This window comes from Pelophylax lessonae (assembly GCF_965119305.1).
Source record: "Pelophylax lessonae genome assembly, chromosome: 2".
Taxonomy (NCBI): domain Eukaryota; kingdom Metazoa; phylum Chordata; class Amphibia; order Anura; family Ranidae; genus Pelophylax; species Pelophylax lessonae.
The window spans coordinates 716,539,230-716,555,907 of record NC_138769.1 but is presented as its reverse complement, the minus strand read 5'-3'; the positions used below and the strand labels follow the sequence as shown (position 1 = coordinate 716,555,907).

General features: G+C 45.4%; 1 protein-coding gene across 1 annotated transcript in view; it reads left to right on the top strand.

The window, feature by feature from the left end:
* Positions 1–16,091: 16,091 nt before the first annotated feature.
* The window catches only part of GAB2 (GRB2 associated binding protein 2), a 329,003-nt gene continuing 328,416 nt past the window's right edge, over positions 16,092–16,678 (top strand). The window contains exon 1 of the mRNA XM_082245287.1: positions 16,092–16,187. Coding sequence (XP_082101413.1) covers positions 16,116–16,187 — 72 coding nt within the window. The 5' untranslated portion in view covers positions 16,092–16,115. The remainder of the gene's footprint in view (positions 16,188–16,678) is intronic.

The window sequence follows — 16,678 nt, the reverse complement described above, 5'->3', positions numbered from 1 at the left end:
TTTTTGAGGGGGAATTTCATATAAAAAAAATGTGAAAAATATTGTTATTTTTTCAAAAGTGTCGCTCTTTTTTTGTTTATAGCGCAAAAAATAAAATCGCACAGGTGATCAAATACCACCAAAAGAAAGCTCTGTTTGTGGGGAAAAAGAGGACGTAAATTTTGTTTGGGTACGGCGTTGCATGACCGCGCAATTGTCAGTTAAAGTCGCACAGTGCCGGATCGCAAAAAGTGGCCCAGACGTAACACCGCAAAATCCTCCGGTGGTAAAGTGGTTAAGTTTTGGTTACATTGGGCACCGGAACAAATATAAAACATTCATTTTCCCTAAAAGAGACCTAAATACCAACCTGACAAGTTTTACCTCCTCCCCGCTGTAGAGCTAGAGATTAAAGATTTGGCTTTAGATAGACTTTTATCTTCTCTCATATCCTGTTTATTTTGGTGAATTTGCTGTTCCCACCCAGGAGGCTGCACAATGTAAATCCTATAATAACCTAAACCAAGTACCAAGACCCTACTAATGGTAATGAAGAGCGAATCCCAGTCCATGCTGAATAGGGACCTGTCTGAGGTTTCATATCTGATAGGAGTTGGTTTGAATTGATTGCAGGCTTCAACTCTCTGGGGCCCCATCGACTAACCCAAAGATTATGGCTCTGCCCTGTCCAAAAGTGTCCTCCTGCTAATCAATGAACAATCCAATTGAAAGTGAAGCTTAGGAGATGGACAAACATTGGAACTCGGATGTCTGTAATTTTCCTGCCAGACTGCACTAGAAGCTTTGTGGACACCTGACCATTACACCTACACCATATCCATTGTCCTTCTATAGTGGCCAGCGGGATCCAGACTCTGATTCCTGAGTGATGTGTCACATCTGTCTGAGCTATGCTTCCTACCACATTCTACCTCTGTTATCCGATGAATTCAGATAAAATGCTTCATGTCTACTACTTAACCTTTACTTTGGCTTAATATTGCCTGGATGATCCCAACAAAACCTTGATGGGATTCCAAAATGGCAGCTCATGTCAGGCACAACCCAACGTTTCATAATAACCAAACCATGTCTAAGTGGGTTTGTCTGGGTGGTCCAGTTTTTCCACGGTCTAAAACAACCTTTCTCAACCTTATAAGTAATAATCCTATTAAACAAATAATAAAACAAGGCCAAAAAAGGAATGAGGACCATTAAAATTGTAGTTCACCATTGTATTGGAATAGCCCCTTTTACCGGTGGTCGTTTCAGTGGCCCCTTTCACTGGTGGTCATTTCAATGGCCCCTTTCACCAGTGGTTCTTTCAGTGACCCCTTTCACCGGTGGTCGTTTCGGTGGCCCCTTTCACTGGTGGTCGTTTCGGTGGCCCCTTTCACAGGTGGTCGTTTCGGTGGCCCCTTTCACAGGTGGTCGTTTCGCAGACCTCTTTCACAGATGGTTGTTTCGATGGCCCCTTTCACAAGTGGTCGTTTTACAGGCCCCTTTCACAGGAGGTCGTTTTGTTGGCCCCTTTCAAAGGAGGTCGTTTTGTTGGCCCCTTTTACAGGAGATTGTTTCGCTGGTCCCTTTTACAGGAGGTCATTGTCAGGCACAACCCAACGTTTCATAGCCAAACCATGCCTCAATGGGTTTGTAGGGTGCTCCGGTTTTCCCACGGTCTAGAACAGCCTTTCTCAACCTTATTAGGTAATAATCCTATTAAACAAAAATAAAAAAAGGCCAAGTAAGAAATGCAGACCATTAAAATTATAGTTCCCACTTGTGTTGGTGGTCATTGCATTGACCCCTTACAATGGTGACCATTTCAGTGACACTTTTCACAGGTGATAGTTTCGGTGGCCCCTTTCACAGGAGGTTGTTTCGGTGATCCCTTTCACAGTTGATAGTTTTTGGTAAACCCTTTCACAGGTGATCGTTTCGGTGATCCCTTTCACAGTTAATCGTTTCGGTAAACCCTTTCACAGGTGATCGTTTCGGTGATCCCATTCACAGGTGATCGTTTCGGTGATCCCTTTCACAGGTGATCGTTTCGGTGATCCCTTTCACAGGTGATCGTTTCGGTGATCCCTTTCACAGGTGATCGTTTCGGTGATCCCTTTCACAGGTGATCGTTTCGGTGATTCCTTTCACAGGTGATCATTTCAGTGATCCCTTTCACAGGTGATCGTTTCGGTGATCCCTTTCACAGTTGATCGTTTCGGTGATCCCTTTCACAGTTGATTGTTTCAGTGATCCCTTTCACAGTTGATCATTTCGGTGATCCCTTTCACAGGTGATCGTTTTCGGTGATCCCTTTCACAGGTGGTCGTTTCAGTGATCCCTTTCACAGGTGGTCGTTTCGGTGATCCCTTTTACAGTTGATAGTTTTCGGTAAACCCTTTCAGAGGTGATCATTTCGGTGATCCCTTTCACAGTTGATCGTTTCGGTGATCCCTTTCACAGGTGATCGTTTCGGTGATCCCTTTCACAGGTGATCGTTTCGGTGATCCCTTTCACAGGTGATCGTTTCGGTGGCCCCTTTCACAGGAGGTTGTTTTGGTGATCCCTTTCACAGTTGATAGTTTTCGGTAAACCCTTTCAGAGGTGATCGTTTCGGTGATCCCTTTCACAGTTGAACGTTTCGGTAAACCCTTTCACATGAAATGCTCCTCACATGTATAATGGTTGTAAACATTTCTCCGTGTAGCTCTTCCTTGCATGCAGTCTCTCTCTCGCTCTCTCGCTCTCTCTCTCGCTCTCTCTCTCGCTCTCTCTCTCGCTCTCTCTTCTCCTCTCCTCATGACCCCACTCTTTCTTTCACATTCTTGCTTTCTTTTCCCCCTTAATTTTCCCTATTTCTGGATCCTTTTCTATTGTCAAAGTTTCTGTTAGTTAAGACAAACTTTTCCTCCTAGAAATCCTAAGATCCCTAGGTTGTAAGCCCTTCTACTTTTTCAGTGGCCTTCTACTGGCCTGTCTACTGTGCAGAGTGGATCATCAATGTTTTGTTCTGTTTTTTCAGCCTATATGAAAGAAAAACCAAGCAGGGTTTGTACAATAAAATAAAAAATGAAAAGCATGCCTTTTTAAAAAAATGAAAAAATAAAAATGAAAGCTTAATTTTTTTTTTTTTTTTTTTCAGTATACAAATTAGTCACAGAGTTATTCTAACGTTAACCAGCTCATATGCTCTGCTAAAATTGTCCTGGGAATCAATGACATCTGGTCATAAAAAGAGGTAATAGCCTAATGTTTTGTGTTATTTTATTTACTTTTTTTTGTTCATATTTCATGTCTGAGGTTTTCAGCCACTTTAAATACAACATAGAATTCAGCACTTTGAACGGATGTAGAGAAGAGAAGACTGCAGATAAACAGGTATAACTTATGTAGAAGGATTTGTTTAATTTTTGTGTATCACCTGAGGCCAGTCACTTCACTGGGTATATTGAAGGGTTAACAACCACTTTAACATTAAAAGAAATAGAAAACGTCTTTTTTTTTAACTGCTGTTTAACAACTTCCCGCCCGCCATATAGAAAAATGTTGGCTGGGAAGTGGTTGCTCTATCCTGACTGGCCTGGGGGGGGCGCGCAGAGAGGCGATCAGTGATGCGGCGTGTCACTCTGACACACCGCAGTTTCCGATCCCAGTAAAGAGCCTATGACGTAGGCTCTTTACCATGTGACCAGCGTTGTCCAATCACAGCTGTTCACATAGTAAACAGGAAGAGCCGTTGATCAGCTCTCCTCAGTTCGTGCCTGACAGGCACGAGTAGAGGAGAGCCGATTGGTGGCTCTCCTGACAGGGGAGGGGGGGGGTCTGAGCTGGTAATCAGAGCATTGATTACCAGTGCAGACCCTTGAGGGATGCCACTAGAGCCACCAGGATTGCCCACCCATGGCCACCAGGGCTCAGGGACCCTTTCAGTGCCCTCCTCATCAGAGATGCCTATGATTGCCATCTATCAGTGCCGCCCACCAGTGCCCATCATTGCCATCTATCAGTGCCGCCCACCAGTGCCCATCATTGCCATCTATCAGTGCCACCCACCAGTGCCCATCATTGCCATCTATCAGTGCCACCCACCAGTGCCCATCATTGCCATCTATCAGTGCCGCCCACCAGTGCCCATCATTGCCATCTATCAGTGCCACCCACCAGTGCCCATCATTGCCATCTATCAGTGCCACCCACCAGTGCCTATCATTGCCATCTATCAGTGCCGCCCACCAGTGCCCATTATTGCCCATCAGTGCCCACCAATGCTGCATATCAGTGATACCTATCAGTGCCAAATATTAGTGCCAAATATCAATGTCCATCAGTGCTACCCCATCAGTGCCTCCTCATCAGTGCCTGTCAGTGCGGCCTCATCAGTGCTCACCAGTGCAGGAAAAAACGTATCTATTTACAAAATTTTACATAAACAAAAAAACTTTTTTTTTTTTTTAAAACTTCTCTGTTTTTTTTTTATTTGTGTAGCAAAAAAGAAAAAACCTTGCAGTGATCAAATGCCACCAAAGAAAAGCTCTATTTGTGGGAAGAAAATGACATAAATTTGGTTTAGGTACAGTATTGCATGACCGTGCATGCGTCATTCAAAATGCAACAGTGCTAAAAGCTAAAAATTGGCCTGGGCAGGAAGGGGGTGAAAGTGCCCGGGTATAGAAGTGGTTAATGCCAGCCCATGCCTACTAAACAGAACCTGGTTTCATTTTGGGGCGGAGTCCCTCCATCCCATTTTCTTTATCACGCCGTGGGAAAGGTTCTCTTGTGGGCGAGCCGCGTCTCTTTATCTGCCGCACTGTAATGTGTGATAACATGTAATTGACTTTCTTTTCTATAGAATGCATTAAATCCCGGCTAATTAGGAGCCGGTTGTTTCGCTTTGCTTTCCGACTTAAGAGCATTTCAGGAACGAAGCGGCTTATTTATTCCATGTCTGCTGAATAATTAAAAACCACAAATGTGTTTTGTACATGCTTGTAACAGAAACTGTTGGTGGTACTGAAGGGTGATATTTCCATGCAGCACCAAATATGGAGACTCCCAAACTGTGAGGCTGGCCCCATCTCCAGAAAGACGGAAACATCTTTGTTCAGGCATCAGCCAGGGTTGTCAAATTAATACAGGTTCAGAGGTAGTGATCGACCGATATCGGATTTTCGTTACCGATATTTTGGCCATTGAATATCGGTATCGGCCGATATTTTTGTACATTTAAAAAAAAAAAATGTATTTTTTTATTTTTGCACTTGACAGGCACAGTTGTGGAGGGATCTGGGGGTCTAAAAGACCCCAATCCCCTCCTCTGCACTTAAAAGCATTCAAAACACCAAGTTTGGCTGTTTTGAATGCTGTAAATTTTTTTAATTTGGTGCCAGTACCCGGAAGAGATGTCATCACTTCCAGGTTTTACTTGGAGACCCAATCAGAGCCGACTGCGGCTTTGATCGGGTCTTCTCTTCGGCGGCCATGCAGGTAGAATGCCCGGGTCTCCCGTTGGGACTGGAGACCGGGCGAGCCGCTGAAGGCGGTGGGAGGGGGGGAGAGTCCCTTCCCGCTCCTTGTAATGACAGCCGAGCGGCTTCTCAGCCACATCGGTTGTCATTACAAGTCAGCCGACCATCGGCTATGGACGCCGGTACTGGGGTGATGCCTCTATCTGCAGGCATCACTCCGGTACAGCACTATCCCGAAATATCGGTAACCTCCAGGGCCGATTCCGATATATCGGGGAAAGTGCATATCAGCCCTCGATATATCGGCTTTGCCAATAATCGGTCGATCACTATTTAGAGGCACTTCCACCTTCTCATATCCCAGTCCTGCCTGTGCTCAGACCTACAGGCTGCCTCAGTTAACACAAACCACAAGAGGAGAAGTCGGCACTCGGAAGGCCATCCAACAATGCCCTTGCAAAAACACGTATAACAGCTGTAAAACCGCCAACGTGTTTCGGCCGCCAGGCTTTAGTCATGGCTGTCCATTGGAGACCATTACGAGTGCAGACTTTCCTGTAAAGTCATCTACTTGAACCGAGATCCGGACCCAAAGGCGACATGCTCATTTAATCCTGGTGCCCAGTGTTGGGCTTTGTTCACAGTTGTCTCCCACCTTGATTTCCTGCAATCTATTGTTCTCTTGGACTCCATTGAAGGACACCGTTTCAGACCCAGGGCTGGCCTACAGTTTTCTGTTTGCCAGTGTCCAATTCCTTGTGTAGGTGGCAGTATAACCCTACTGTTTCAGACTTTTGATGGGTTTGACTGTCCAAAACGGGCCTTGACCTGATGCCAACAACTACGATCGTTCATACGAGTCTCTGTAGACATGGAATTAACTGCACGCCAGGTTGTTGAAATAAAAAGCAGTACAATAACATAAGGAAAACCACTACAGCTAACACAGCTTCAGGGCTTCTTTAAAAACTTGAAAAAGTACCTTTAGGCCACATTTCCACCAACAAGTCATGGTAACGTTCATTACTGCATTACGGTGTTATTCATTTTAAATGCAGCAAGGCAACACATACACTCACCGGCCAACGTTTTAGGTCCCCCTTGCTAGTACTGGGTTGGACCCCCTTTTGCCTTCAGAACTGCCTTCATTCTTTATGGCCTAAATTCAACAAGATGTTGGAAACATTCCTCAGAGATTTTGCTCCATACTGACATGATAGCATCACGCAGTTGCTGCAGATTTGTCGGCCGCACATCCATGATTCCACCACATCCCAAAGGTGCTCTATTGGATGAGATGTGGTGAGTGTGGAGGCCATTGGAGTAAAGTGACCTGATCTGGTGAGTGTGGAGGCCATTGGAGTACAGTGACCTGATCTGGTGAGTGTGGAGGCCATTGGAGTACAGTGACCTGATCTGGTGAGTGTGGAGGCCATTGGAGTACAGTGACCTGATCTGGTGAGTGTGGAGGCCATTGGAGGACAGTGACCTCATTGTCATGGTGAAGAAACCAGTGGTGAGATGATTGGAGCTTTGTGACATGGTGCATTATCCAGCTGGAAGGAGCCATCAGTAGATGGGGACACTGTAGTCATAGAGGGATGGACATGGTCAGCCACAATACTCAGGTAGGCCATGGCTCCGTTGCTCAGTTGGTACTAAGGTGCCCAATGTTTAGCAATAAGACATCCCCCACACCATTACACCACCACCAGCCTGAACCGTTGATACAAGGCAGGATGGATCCATGCTTTCATGTTGTTTACGCCAAATTCTAACCCCACCATCTGAATGTCGCAGCTGAAATCGAGACTCATCAGACCAGGCAACGTTTTTCCGATCTTCTATTGTCCAATTTTGGTGATTTGGTGCGAATTGTAGCCTCGGTTTCCTGTTCTTAGCTGACAGGAGTGGCACCCGGTGTGGTCTTCTGCTGCTGTAGCCCATCTTAAATGTGTTGTGCGTTCAGAGATGGTATTCTGCATACCTTGGTTGGAACGAATGGTTATTTTAGTTACTGTTGCCTTTCTATCATCTCAAACCAGTCTGCCCATTCTCCTCTGACCTCAACAAGGCATTTTCCTTCACATAACTGCCGCTCACTGGATATTTTCTCTTTTTCCCACCATTCTCTGTAAACCCGAGAGATGGTTGTGTGTGAAAATCCTAACAGATCAGCAGTTTTTGAAATGCTCAGACCAGCCCGTCTGGCACCAACAACCATGCCACGTTCAAAATTACTTAAATCCCCTTTCTTCCCCATTCTGATGTTCCGTTTGAACTTTAGCAAGTCATCTTCACCATGTCTAGATACCTAAACTCATTAAGTTTCTGCCATGTGATTGGCTGATTAGAAATTTGTGTTGCCAAGCAATTGGAAAGGTGTCCCTAATAAAGTGGCCGGTGAGTGTATTTGGTAGTGTGTTGCGGTCACTTCTGATTTTCAGTATGTCAGGGTGCGTTGGCAACCCATTCGTTTCGATGAGCTGCCTACAAAGCAATTCACATTAATGCACCGCAGAGGAGTAAATGGGCTCAAAAGTAACCCTGTTGCTGGTGTTCCTTGAAGGACGGGGCTGACAAGGGGGCAGTTATCTCCCAGGTCGCTAGGATTGCCTTCTAGGGTTGGCCCTGAGAATGTGACCGGTCCTTTTTAGGGTCTGTACATACGCTATATTACCAAAAGTATTGGGACGCCTGCCTTTACACAGACATGAACTTTAATGGCATCCCAGTCTTAGTCCGTAGGGTTCAACATTGAGTTGGCCCACCCTCTGCAGATATAACAGCTTCAACTCTTCTGGGAAGGCTGTCCATAAGGTTTAGCAGTGTGTCTATGGGAATGTTTGACCATTCTTCCAGAAACGCATTTGTGAGGTCAGGCACTGATGTTGGACGAGAAGGTCTGGCTCGCAGTCTGTGCTGTAATTCATCCCGAAGGTGTTCTATTGGGTTGAGGTCAGGACTCTGTGCAGGCCAACCAAGTTCCTCCACCCCAAATTCGCTCATCCATGTCTTTATGGACCTTGCTTTGTGCACTGGTTAAAATCGGTTGAGGGGGTGTTATGGTTTGGGGTTGCTTTTCAGGGGTTGGGCTTGGCCCCTTCGTTCCAGTGAAGGGAACTCTTAAGGCGTCAGAATACCAAGACATTTTGGATAATTTCATGCTCCCAACTTTGTGGGAACAGTTTGGGGATGGCCCATTCCTATTCCAACATGATTGTGCACCAGTGCACTAAGCAAGGTCCATAAAGACATGGATGAGCGAGCGTAAAATCGCCGCAAAAGAAAGCTCTATTTGTGGGGGAAAAAAAGGACATCCATTTTATTTAGGTACAGCGTCGCGCGACTGCGCAATTGTCAGACCGCATGCAGCGGCACGACTTCGGGGGCGACCTGTGAAGTCACGTGCACCGCGACTTGCATGGACTTCATATAATGAATGTCTATGCAAGTCGCTCCGAGGTCGCCCCGAAGTAGTAAAGGACCCTTTTTCTAAGTCGGAGCGACTTGTGTCGCTCCTATTAGAACGGGTCCTGTAGCACTGCATGGACCGCGAGGGACCGCGACTTGTCAGACGACTTAAGTCGCGGTAGTGTGAATGGAGCCTTAAAGTAATGCAGTGCCGAATGGCAAAAAATGGCCTGGTCATTAAGGGGGCGAATCCTTCCGGTCCAAAATTGGTTAATGTCTCCCAGACCCAAAAGTGACCTTTTTTTAAACATTTTGTATTTTATTAGGAACAGTATATTGGCATTTAAATTAAAAAAAAAAACGGATTTGTCCTATTTACCATTATTATTGAAAGTAAAAGCAAATCCCACATTTTGGGTTGTCCCCGGAAAAGTAATAGAGGGAAAATCTTCCAATAGGGACACTAGTTCTGGTGACCTCGGGGTCCCCAAGGAATTCCCTTCATTTGCAGGGATTTCTTCCCACTTCCTGTTGCGGCCATTGAACAGGAAGTGAAGGAAAATCTCCGCAGTGGGACACAAATAGCAAAAAAAAAAACGTGATCACGTAGCCCTTTGCCACGTGATCACCTGTGTCCAATGACAGCTTATCACAGGATGTAAACACAAGCCGGTTATCGCTTTTCTTTTCTTCTGGCAGCGTGAGGAGAGAAAGATAGAGACTATAATCCGCTTTTGGGACATCGGCATTGATAATCAGGGAACTGATTATCAGTGCAATCCTGTAATATATTGAAAGTGCAGAGAAAAATGGACTTTGGTGGAACCACACAATCTCACAAGAGACCAGATTTATCTAAAATATACATTTTTATTATATTGTCAATAAAAACAAAATAATCGGTAAAACATATAAGTTTTGAGAACTATATCATTCTCCCACCACTTCAATGGACCATCAACCTCAGTGTTGGGTAAGCACACCCATAATCTGCATTGAACGAGGACCTATAATGGAGGATTCTTGTATGAAGATGTCAAGGGGTAATCAACAGTAGGGTAGTGTGTCCAGTAGCTGGGGTATGGCTTTAGCTCAACATGTTTCGCACCAACCGCACTTCTTCAGGAGCTTTTTGCCATAAAAAAATAATAGTTCTACATAGGAAAAGGTAACGTAATCAGTACACATACATCATGTATAGAAATATAGACTAACAAGTTTTGCCTTAAAGTGGAGTTCCACCCATTTTCGTAACTTTAGATCTATGTAATCCCCTTTAAAACGACTTTTACCAATGGAAACTTTTTTTTTTTTGCTAGTAAATACCTTAATTTCTGCTTTATTCCTCCTCTCCTCACTTCCGGGTCCGATCGGCGATGACGTCATTCAGCGATTCGCAGTGTGTGCTGGGATGTATTCCATGCCAGAAATCTCGCAGTATCACCCAGGAGCTGAGCTGTACTGTGTGTATTCAGGCCGTGGCCTGCCCCGCCTCCGCCCCGCCTCCTCTCAGTGAGTTGTACTGTATGCATTGTATTCAGGACGTGCTCTGCCCCGCCTCCTCTCAGTGAGCTCAGTGAGGATATAATGCTTTCAGTCCTCTCTCACTGAGAGGAGGCGGGGCAGAGAACGGCCTGAATACAATGCATACAGTACAACTCACTGAGAGGAGGCGGGGCGGAGGCGGGGCAGGCCACGGCCTGAATACACACAGTACAGCTCAGCTCCTGGGTAATACTGCAAGATTTCTGGCATGGAATACATCCCAGCACACACTGCGAATTGCCGAATGACGTCATCGCCGATCGGACCCGGAAGTGAGGAGAGGAGGAATAAAGCAGAAATTAAGGTATTTACTAGCAAAAAAAAAAAAAAGTTTCCATTGGTAAAAGTCGTTTTAAAGGGGATTACATACATCTATGTAATCCAACCTATTAAAAATGGGTGGAACTCCGCTTTAACCACTTGCCGACTGCCTAACGCCGATCTACGTCGGCAGTCAGCCCCTCACAGGCAAAGTGACGTAGGGCTACGTCACTAGCTTGTGAGGGTCTAGGGAGCGAGAGCGCGCCCCCGGAGGCGCGCTCCCGCGTGGTCACGGACCCCCCCCGCGCGTGTGACCAGCGGACCCGATGTCCGCTGGTCACTCGGCGATCGGCGGGGGAGAGGGAGAATGTCAGGAAGCTTGTGTAAACAAGCTGCCTGTCATTCTCCTCGCTGTAAAGACACTGATAAAATGGATCTAGTATGTAGATCCGTTGATCAGTGTCCTTACAGCTCAAGCCACAGCCAATCACAGTAGAAAGCACGCCCCTAGGGACACACACAGCCCCTTCCTCCCAAATAAAGTTAACCCCTTCACAACCAGTGTATTTTTACAGTAACAGTGCATATGTATAGCACTGATTACTGTAGAAATGTCACTGGTAACCCCAAAAGTGTCACAAATGTCAGTCAAGGGTCCGATCTGTCCGCCCCAATGTCGCAGTACCGCAAAAAAAATCGCAGATCGCCGCCATTACGCGTTAAAAAAAAAAACAACAAAAATGACAAAAATCTTTCCCTTTGTTAGTAAACGCGATAACTTTTGCGCAAACCAATCAAAATACGCTTTTTGCGATTTTTTTTTACCAAACATATGTAGCATAAAACAAATTGGCCGAAAATTTTAAAAAATTTTGATTTTTACTTTTTTTTTGGGGGGGGAATTTCATATAAAAAAAATGTGAAAAATATTGTTATTTTTGCAAAATTGACGCTCTTTTTTTGTTTATAGCGCGTGATCAAAAAATCGCACAGGTGATCAAATACCACCAAAAGAAAGCTCTGTTTGTGGGAAAAAAAGGACGTCAAATTCGTTTAGGTACAGCGTCGCACGACCGCGCAATTGTCCGTTAAAGTCACGCAGTGCCGAATCGCAAAATACCCCCTGGTCAGGAAGGGGGTAAAATCTTCCGGGGCTTAAGTGGTTAAGGCATGATTATACTTACAAAAAAGTTTTTATCATTTAGCAAAACACTTGGAGAGAGTACAGCAAATCAGTGCAGTCCCATCAGTGCCCACCAGTGCTGCCAATCAGTGCCCATCAGTGCTGCCAATCAGTGCCCACCAGTGCTGCCAATCACTGCCACCTATCAGTGCCCACCAGTGAAGGCGAAAAAAATTACCTGTTTGCAAACATTTTTAACAAACTTTGCAAAATTTATTTTTTTTTTTTTTTCAAAAATGTCGGTCTTTTTTCGTTTATTTAGCAAAAATAAATAAACCAGCGGTGATTAACCACTTGCTGACCGCTTACTATATATATATACGGCGGTAGGGTACAGGCAAAACAACGTATGGATACGTTGTTTGGTTGGTGGAAGGGGGGTGAGCCGATGCGTGTGTCACACCTGACACCCGCGATCGCTCCCCGCTGAGAGAGAACAGTCAGCTGTTGTAAACACAGCTGACCGTTCGTCTCCCTGGAATGATCATAGAGCCCCTGTGATCCTTCTATATAGGATCACATGTCTCTATAGTCATTTCAGAAGCCCCCCATACAGTTAGAGTCACTCCCCTAGGCTCACATTTAACCCCTTGATCACCCACAGGGTTAACCCCTTCCCAGCCAGTGTCATTATTACAGTAATGGCATATTTTTTTAGCTCTGATTACTGTAGTAATGTCACTGTTCCCCCCAAAAGTGTCAAAAATGTCAGTTAGGGGGTCCGATCTGTCCGCCGCAATGTCAAAAAAACACAGATCGCCACCATTACTAGTAATAAAAAAATAAAAAAAAAAAAACACAAAAATGACATAAATCTTTCCCGTAGTTAGTAGACGCGATAACTTTTGCGCAAACCAATCAAACCAATCGCTTATTGCGATTTTGGTTAAAAAAAAAAAATGTAGCAGAAAACAAATTGGCCTAAAATTATGAAAAACATTTTGATTTTTACATTTTTTTTTGGGAAATGTTATATAGCAGGATGTGAAAAATATTGTTTTTTTCTTTTTTTTTTTTTTTTCAAAATTGTCGCTCTTTTTTTGTTTATAGCACAAAAAATAAAAATGGCAGAGGTGATCAAATACCACCAAAAGAAAGCTCTGTTTGTGGGAAAAAAGGACATCAATTTTATTTGGGTACAGCGTTGCACGACCGCGCAATTGTCCGGTAAAGTAACGCAGTGCTGAATCTCAAAATATGACCTGGTCAGGAAGGGGGCAAAACCTTTCTAGTCTTAAAGTGGTTAAATACCAGCAAAAGAAAACTATTTTATGTGAAAAAAAAATGATAAAAATTTCATATGGGTACAGTGTAGCATGACCGTGCAATTGTCATTCAAAATGTGACAGCGCTGAAAGCTGAAAATTGGCCTGGGCAGGAAGGGGGTAAAAGTACTCAGTAGCCTCCTATCTGTCATATGTTCAGGCTCCTCTTGTCTGTCCTGAACGTCTAGGCTTCCCAAGTGACAGTTGTAGTACCAACATTGACCACCAGAGACCGCCAAAGCTCCCTTTTTAGCTTTAGGACAACATCAAAGCAAGCCCAAGAATGTGATATTGGCCATCATCCCCTTATTGATCCGATCGTTTAATTGGCAACAATCAAATTTACAAATTTTCATTGGATATTCAATAAATAAATTAAGTGTGTGAGGTTTTCAGTTGGGAAATGTTTTCCGGTCTCGCCCAGTGACTGAACCATTAATGAGCACTTATGACCATCTCTGGTTGCGACCGCGATAAAGCGTTTTGCTCCTGCGTTTAGGAGCGTTGCGTTGGACTTCTGTTAGGCTCCATTCGCACCTAGGCAATTTGAATCACAGGTGGAATTGCCGCGATTCCAAAACGTGGAATGCGTTTGCGATGCCAATACTTCTTAACAGCATTGCAATCGCTCAGCTGCGAGCGCGCAATTTGCCACCATTCTGTGCGATTTATCTCCACAATTGGGGTGCCATTAGGAAGTAATGATTGTGCCGTGATTGTCGCGCCATTAATGGCACTGCAATCGTGGCAAAGCGCGACAGGAGCTTCTTCTGTGCGACAGCGTTGTGCATTGCGATTTGCTGCAATTGCAGTGTGATTTATCACTACTATTGGGAAGCCTTTAGGAAGTAATGATTGTGCTGCGATAAATGGCGCTGCAATCATGGCAAATCGCAACGCGTGACCGGAACAGGAGCTTCCTTTATGCGACCGCGTTGTGCGTTGCGATTTGCCGCGATTGCAGTGCGATTTATCACCACTATTGAGGTTCCATTAGGAAGTAATGATTGTGCAGAGAAAAATGGCGCTGCAATCATGGCAAATCACAACATGTGACCGGAACAGGAGCTTCTTCTGTGCGACAGCGTTGTGCGTTGCGATTTGCTGCAACTGCAGTGCGATTTATTGCCACAATTGGGGCATCATTAGGAAGTTATGATTTTCCCGAGAAAAATGGCGCTGCAATCGTGGCAAATCACAACATGCGACAGGAACAGGAGCTTCTTTTGTGCGACAGTGTTGTCCGTTGCGATTTGCAGTGCGATTTATCGCCACTATTGGGGTGCCATTAGGAAGTAATGATTGTGCTGCGATAAATGGCGCTGCAATCGTGGCACAGCATGACAGAAGTTTCTTCTGTGCGACAGCATTGCGATTTGCCACAATTGCAGTGCGATTTATTCCCACGATTGGGATGCCATTAGGAGGTAATGTTTGTGCCGCGATAAATGGCGCTGCAATTGTGGCAAATCGCAACATGCGACCGGAACAGGAGCTTCTTTTGTGCGACAGCGTTGTACGCTGCGATTTGCCGCGATTGCAGTGCGATTTATTGCTGTGATTGGGAAGCCTTTAGGAAGTAATGATTGTGGCATGATTGTCCCGAGATAAATGGCGCTGCAATCGTGGCAAATTGCAACATGCCACAGAAACAGGAGCTTCTTTTGTGCAACAGTGTTGTCCGTTGCGATTTGCCACGATTATGGTGCGATTTATCGCCACAATTGGGGTGCCATTAGGAAGTAATGATTGTGCCGAGATAAATGGCGCTGCAATTGTGGCAAATCGCAACACGCGACCGGAACAGGAGCTTCTTCTGTGTGACAGCGTCGTGCGTTGTGATTTGCCGCAATGGCACCTCAATCGTGGCGTTAAATCGCACTGCTATTGCGGCAAATCACAACGCACGACGCTGTCGAACAAAAGGAGATCCTGTTCTTGTCGCGTGTTGCAATTGGCCATGGTTGCAGCGCCATTCATCTCGGGACAATCATTACTTCCTAATGGCACCCCAATTGTGCCAATAAATCGCACTGCAATCGCGGCAAATCGCAACGTACAACGCTGTTGCACAAAAGAAGCTCCTGTTCCGGTCGCTTGTTGCGATTTGCCACAATTGCAGCGCCATTTATCTCACCACAATCATTACTTCTAATGGCACCCCAATTGTTTTTGATAAATTGCACTGCTATTAGGAAGTAATGATTGTGCTGAGATAAATGGTTTGCAATTGTGGCAAATCGCAACTTGCGACCGGAACAGGAGCTTCCTTTGTGCGACAGCGTCGTGCGTTACGATTTTGCCGCAATTGCAGTGCGATTTATCGTGCTGCCAAATTGCAGCAGGAATGTGGATTCCATTAAGAAGTAATGACATCCCAAACGCGTGCCCACATTTTTCCTCAATTTGAAATTGCGGCGATTCGAATCGCCTAGGCGGTGAATGAAGAAGTAGGACGCCGGCCGCGGTGAATTTGCGCTGGGATGTCGGATTCAAAGTCGCGGCAGTGTGAGAACGAGCGATCGCAACGCAGATCTCTTTTCAGAGGCGCCGCACATCATCCTGTATTCCACAACCTCCTGATTTGTTTATAAATATAAAAGAATCATCTTGTGTGGAAATGGGGAAGAAATCTTTGCAACAATGTAACGCTGCGACTTCCCAACTCTCCTGTCACCTTCTATAGAGCAGTGCAGTCAGCACAGGGTATTAAAGCCCAGCTCAGGCCACGCCCACTCCTGGAGAAAGGGTGTGGCCAGCCGGCTAGCTGCTTGGGAAACACAGAGAGACACAGACAGTGGCAGTTTCCTGCTGGCTGAGAGCAGAGAAGGGAGCGAGGGACGGGATGTTGGGGGTGATGAGCCGAGCACAGTGAGGGTACTGTGTGTCCTATACACAGGGGACCCTCTGTCATCCCCCCCCCCATGGCACTACGCTGACAACTGCACCCCTCTCATGCTGGATGACAGATCTGACACAAGGCTCCCTTTCTTATCAGGCAGGATGAGTGAAGGAGAAGTCGTCTACTGCGGATGGCTCCGAAAGTCTCCCCCCGAGAAGAAGCTGAGGAGATACGTGAGTACCCCACTACTGATCCCCCCGTCCCTGGAAAAGTCCCCGCTTCTCCCTGCTACATCCTGGAAAATATGACTTTTTATATAATGGAGGGTTGGGTTTTCCAGGGACACACTTTGGTTTGTCCTTGGAAATGATCAATGGTCCCTGGAAAAGTACCTGCTTCTTCCTGCTAGAGCTTAGAAATCTGAGTTTTTATCAAGAGCAGGGATTTCCAGGGACATGCTTTGGTTTGTCCTTGGAAACGATCAATGGTCCCTGGAAAAGTCCTGGCTTCTTCCTGCTAGAGCTTAAAAATCTTGAGTTTTTCTCAAGTGCAGGGTTGGGCTTTCCAGGGAAACGCTTTGATTTGTAGGACTTGTCCATGGAAATGATCAATGGTCCCTTGAAACGTTCCTGCTAGATCCTAAAAATCTGCGTTTTTGTAAAATGCAAGGTTAGGTTTTCCAGGGGCACTCTTTGATTTGTAGGACTTGTCCTTGGAAATGACC